Below are 5,699 nucleotides of genomic sequence, written 5' to 3' on the forward strand. Positions count from 1 at the left end.
GCTATGCCAAGGTGTGCCTCAGGGAAGGTGGGTAAGTTCTGGGAAGTGGGAGCTGGAGCTCACTGGGTTTATGTAAAGAGTAGGCCTATTCACTATTTATACTTGCTGCAGGCTGTGCTGCAAAGTTCACTCTTCAGATGACGGGGTGACCAATAGCCTATCTGAGAGACTTGGGGCTCTGAGCAGGGCTGGAGCCAGTCCTAAAGCTTTTAAAAAAATCTAAAATCGCTGTTGCAGTTTCTTTTTGTATTATTTTGCTAATACTTTGCTAAAAAAAGAAAAAAGGCTTCAAATAGCTTTATATTTTTATGTTTTTTGGGGGCGTTTTTGGGTATCTTGGGATAGCGGGCTATGCTAAGCTGAACTTCAGGGAAGGGGGATGTTTTATGCTGTCGCCAGGCTGCCCTATATATCTATCCTCACGTGGCTTGGTAGGTGTGTTGTTCCCACTTTTGGGGAGCTGTGGGGTATCCACTGGGGCTCTTCTGGGCTGGGTGGTGTGTCAAAGCTATTTTTATTTTTATCCACCCCGAATTTGTCCTTAGGAATACATCCTTGCAGCTGTGCCACTCCTCCCCGCAGTTAGCCCCTCCGGTTAGACCAGACCTGCGACTCTGCACTCAGGTGGCACTTGGGAAGATGACAAAACGGAGTCTTATAGGCAGACTGCTCTCTAACTTTAGTATATTTGTTTCTACTTTTCTTTATGCTGATAATCCTGTAGTCTTGAAGTGTAAGATATCCTTCTCCGTGTATCCTTTGTGCTCTTCAGAGTCCCTCCTGTGTGTTTTGCTCGGTTGCCAATTTGCAGTGATACCCCACATGTGATTGTTAAAAAGGTTTTCAGCAATAGATCAATTACCACTAGTATTCCCGTGGTACTTATAGAAAAATAACCTACTTTGAAATTAACCAAATTCCAACCCACTTAAAGCACAACATTGAGTTGACAATGAGACAGGTTAATTGTTAATAACTTACTTGATCAATTATTTGCTTTATTGTATGAAGACGAATAATGCCCGAGCTACGATGGTCAGTTCCAGCATCTCTTGGTTCACTTTCTACTCATTTAGTCAGGAGAAAACAAAACATTAAATTTCCACTGGTCAAGATCAAGGGTTCTCAACATTGTAAATCCTGTATTGTGGAGAGCTACTAGTGCATCGGGGAATTTTGGCAGCTTCCCTGAACTCTAAACCCATTAGTTACAAGTAACACCTTTCATGCCATCACTTCCCCATTGTGACAACCAAAAATGTGTCTAGATATGGCTAAATGTCCCCTGGGGAGAAGACTACTTTAGTTGGGAACACTAAGAATGTTTTCCAATGGAAAAGGGGCTGGGATTAGGAAGCAGTAAATAAGCATTTGTTTCAGGAGCAAAATTTAAGATGTGATGTGGGGAGAGTATCATTCAAAACCCAGTAATCAAGAAAAATAATAATTTGATGTAATACATAATTCTTTTAAAATCAAAATGAATCATGATGAAAACATCATATAACTTTAAATAAATATAAGACCAGTAAGTGGAAGTTAATAAAAACTTATTTAAGAGTGTCATGAGGTCATGAGAAACTGTCAATTTTCTCAAATGAAAATAAGCTAGAGAAGTAAATTTTGAGAAAAACTATTGACAAGTTTACTTCCATGAAAGGAAAGTAAAAGGGTAACAAATTATGAGTTTGGAGTAAATTATATACCTAAAATAATTTGAGTTTTAATACACAGATTTTATTTTTTCAATATTCCAAATTAACTTAGTACTGTGGAAAACAAAACACAAACAAACATTAAACAAATACACATTTGCTCCTTTGCCTGAGGTTCCAATATGGCTTACTTTCTGACCTTTCTCACATTTTGATAAACAGGACATATTGTTTGGCATGGCTGTTTCTGGTCAGAGGCCTACTCTCAATTTAGACTGAGGAAATCAATTCTCCTTGGCACGTATGTAACCCAGAAACAGCAATGTCACATCTCGGCTGTAGATTACCTTATATGCATTCATTAGTAAAAGAAAATTAGAAAGCAGAAAATGCCAAAAATGTTTAACTGCATGACATCGCTATCCACTTGGTCGTCATCCCAACAGCTCCCTATTTCATCCAATGCCATCCAGTTGGTGCCAGCTCATCGAAGAGTTCTGAGTGTGTAATCTTTATAGAAGTAGACAATTTCTTCCTTCTCACATGGAGCAGCTGGTGGGTTTAAACTGCTGAGCTTTCTGTTAGCAGCCCAATACATAATAAGTCACTATTTAACTAAGGCTCTTATTTGCTCCCTCCCTGTCCCAAGGATGTATAATACAACTGCAGTATGGGACTGATTTCCAGTCATGAATTTTAAGGGTCTAATTTATATGAAATTCTTCACAGAAAAGGCACAGTAATGTTTGTCACTTTTAAACGAGCTCCAGTGTTTCAGATTTGATAAAGGCAGAGATCTGCAATACTAGTAGCATCAATCATTAACCTTTTAAATTAACTATTTGAGCATTTCTGTTAGTTTAATACTAAAAGCAATCGATTGAAGGCAGAAAGGACTGGGTTCAACCCCCTTTATCACTCATTACACCTAGGACTCACCAAACAAAGTTTACACCATGGTTTCCAACTTATTTGGCCTACTATCTTTTTTTGTGTGTGTGGGGAGGGGCGAAGGAGAGGGGTGGTGTTTAAAAAAACACCCCAAAACAGTCCCCTTCCCCGGTAATTAAAAACTTTATTCATAATCCAGGATAGAGTCTAGGTATCTCCTTTTGCAACTCCCTAAATTGCCCTACCCACTCCCTAGCCCCAGGATGCAGTATCACCCAATTTGGGAAACACTGGCGTGAAGAAATTGATGATGATTCCCAATCATAACTCAAGATTCCATTTGCTAATCTTTAACCTGGATATCATAATAAATATATGGTGTTACTGTGCTAAGTGGTACTCATAAGCCAAGGGTTTAAACATTTTTAAATTCCCTTATTATTAAAGGGAATTAGTAGACAAGAACATAATCATTCAACGTTCCTTCCCAGTTAAATGCATAGAGTAAACTACAATTTTTCATGTATTAAAAACTTTACTTATTACATTATGTATCAGACCAATTCTTTTAAAAGAAACATTCTCAACGTCTACCATACTTAAGATTACTTACTTGCTATATGATACAAATCTGGTTCTTCTCTGGCCAGCTTTTCTCTGGCAACATCAGCTATTGGTCCAAAGATGGTTACAGGCCTCAGAAATCCAGCTGGAGGGTAGGAGTGAGTTAAGTCAAATTAAAAGTTGTATAGTTGATATATTTTGTTTTTCTCTTATACATATTGACATAAAAGCTATTAGCTTAATTTGTAGAAAATAAACTACCTTCTCGAAGAACAACTCTTTCGTAAGCTGGAAACTTTGTTTGAACTGGCTGGGCAGACAAGTCTTCTCTACTTTTTCGAAGATTTCTCTTAGAGCTGCGGAGACCTCTGAATCTCCAGAAGTCAGCACGGTCTCCTCCTGCTGTTTTTGGAAGTGTATATTGTACACTGGCTAATTGTTCAGCTCTATATACAGAAATATAAAGATCAGGCAAAGCGTATACATAAAAGACTCAGAATGAAATAAAATGTTAAAATACTGAACACAATTCAAGAGCAATTTAAATCTTAATAGGTAAAGAGGACTTTGTATAACTTACAACTAAGTTATAGATATGAAAAATACAACAAAAATATTACAAAAATTCTATCACTATTTATTATTCACTCTATGAGAAGTATCCAAACATTCATACCTGTTCTTATTAGGGATGATGCCTCTTTCTACCTCCTTGTGATTTTTGCCAATTCGAATAGCAAGCCAAGAGCCCAGTTTTCCATTGTATAGGGTATCCACAACACGGAACACCTCTCCTTTGTTAAAACTAAGTCCATAGGGAGACTCCTTTTCATATTCAAAATGGGTTCTAATATAAAAAGAATCTCCCACATCTGATTCTACAATGCGGCGATAAACTAAAAGGAATCAAAATAGACTATTAATGATTGCAACAAGAAATAAAAGTGCAGATAATACATTATATGAAGATGTTACCATTAGCAATAATAATATGCATAAAACGTTGAATTATTTATGACACGTTAGGTATTATACTATGTATTTTATCACATTTAATCATATAAAATGGGAATTCTCAGCATTTCTATTTTACAAATGCAGAAAGCAACGCAGATAGAGATCAAATACATTGTCCAGAGTCACATAGACACTCCCTATTTAAAGAATCTAGTTTAATTGCAAATGTTATGGACACTTGCATTTTCTAAATACGTGGCTCTCAAACGAGGGCAATTTTATCCCATCCTCTAACCGCAACTCCAAGACACATTTAGGAATAGCTAGAAAAGCCCTGCTGGTGTAGTGGGTCAGTTTGCCAACTGCAAGGCCAGCAGTTTAAAACCACTTGCAGCTCAGTAGGAGAAAGAAAGATGGGGCTTTCCACTCTAAAGATTTAGAGTCTAGGAAACCTAATTTTACACTGTCCTGTATGGCTGCCTGAGTCAGAATCAACTCTACCACAGTGAGAGAGGCCCTGGTGGCATACTGGGTTATGCACTGGGATGCTAAGTGCCAAATGAGGGGTTGGAACCCACCAGTTGCTCCATGGAATTAAGATGAGGCTGTCTGTTTCCATTAAGATTTAGTTGCAGATACCAAAAGGGGCAAGTTCTACTTGGACCTATAGGATTGCTCTGAGTCAGAATTGACTCAATGGCAATGGGAGGAGAGAGATTCTTGGTTGTCACACTAGGTGTGAGGGAGGCTGTATGTGTTAATGGCAACTAGCAAATAGAGGACTGGGACAATGCTAACAGGCAAGGTATATACAGGCAAGTTGCCACCACAAAAAATAATTTGGGCCCCAAATATAAACGATGCCATTTTTTAATATTGCTGTTCTAAATAAACAGTATAACTGATCTACTTTATTATGAAGACAATTAGTCATTCTCTTGAATTAATGCTAAAAATTTCTAAGCACAACTTAAAAACAGCAAAGTTTGGAAGCTACCCATATAAACTTTTGTAAGGCTCTGAAAGCTAACAAATAGGATTTTTTCAATGACTTGTAGAGGGTAGGATGACATTCTACTTAAATCAGAATTCCATAAAGGTTGGTTCTATTGATGTGTTATAATGAACATAGCACTAAATTAAATGAACTCTTTAAGATTAATATGAGATTCACATCAACTTTGGAGTGATTAATAAAAAATCTGAAATGAATCCCAATGTAGACCTTCAAAACCCTCCATTCATTTTCTCCATTTCTGTTAATATCTCACCATCCTTCTTCTTCTGGGCCAATATGGTAACTTCTTCTCCTTTAGGGAGATCAAGTAGGAAAAGAACAGCTTCTTCTCTTATGATATTTGTGAAATCTACATTGTTTACCTGTTAAAAGAGATTCCTAATATTACTGTTATATTTTAAATCTATTAAACTAATAACCTACACAGGACATAAATATTCATTTAAATGGTTAATAATAACGCTTGCAGCTAAACTAAGGGGACCAGACAGTCTCGATTTTTAACAATTTTCCCCAAGTCCTGCGGTGTTTTAAAAAAGTCCCAAGTCTCAAGTATTCCCTCAATGCAAGAATACTTTCTTCTATTAAAATTGGCATTCTATGATGCTCACCTT

At 37.1% G+C, this 5,699-nt stretch overlaps 1 protein-coding gene across 1 annotated transcript in view; it reads right to left on the minus strand.

Annotated features, from left to right (window-relative positions):
• Nucleotides 1–5,699, minus strand: part of TJP1 (tight junction protein 1) — a 172,137-nt gene that overhangs the window by 45,968 nt on the left and 120,470 nt on the right. Inside the window, exons 12-16 of the mRNA XM_045286303.1 lie at nt 5,339–5,447; nt 3,787–4,006; nt 3,372–3,556; nt 3,160–3,255; nt 982–1,064 (exon numbers count right to left, since the gene is read on the minus strand). Of these exons, the coding sequence (XP_045142238.1) occupies nt 982–1,064; nt 3,160–3,255; nt 3,372–3,556; nt 3,787–4,006; nt 5,339–5,447 (693 nt within the window). The remainder of the gene's footprint in view (nt 1–981; nt 1,065–3,159; nt 3,256–3,371; nt 3,557–3,786; nt 4,007–5,338; nt 5,448–5,699) is intronic.

This window comes from Echinops telfairi, unplaced genomic scaffold (assembly GCF_000313985.2).
Source record: "Echinops telfairi isolate 266 unplaced genomic scaffold, ASM31398v2 ScPeMD7_7;HRSCAF=31, whole genome shotgun sequence".
In the NCBI taxonomy this organism is placed as follows: domain Eukaryota; kingdom Metazoa; phylum Chordata; class Mammalia; order Afrosoricida; family Tenrecidae; genus Echinops; species Echinops telfairi.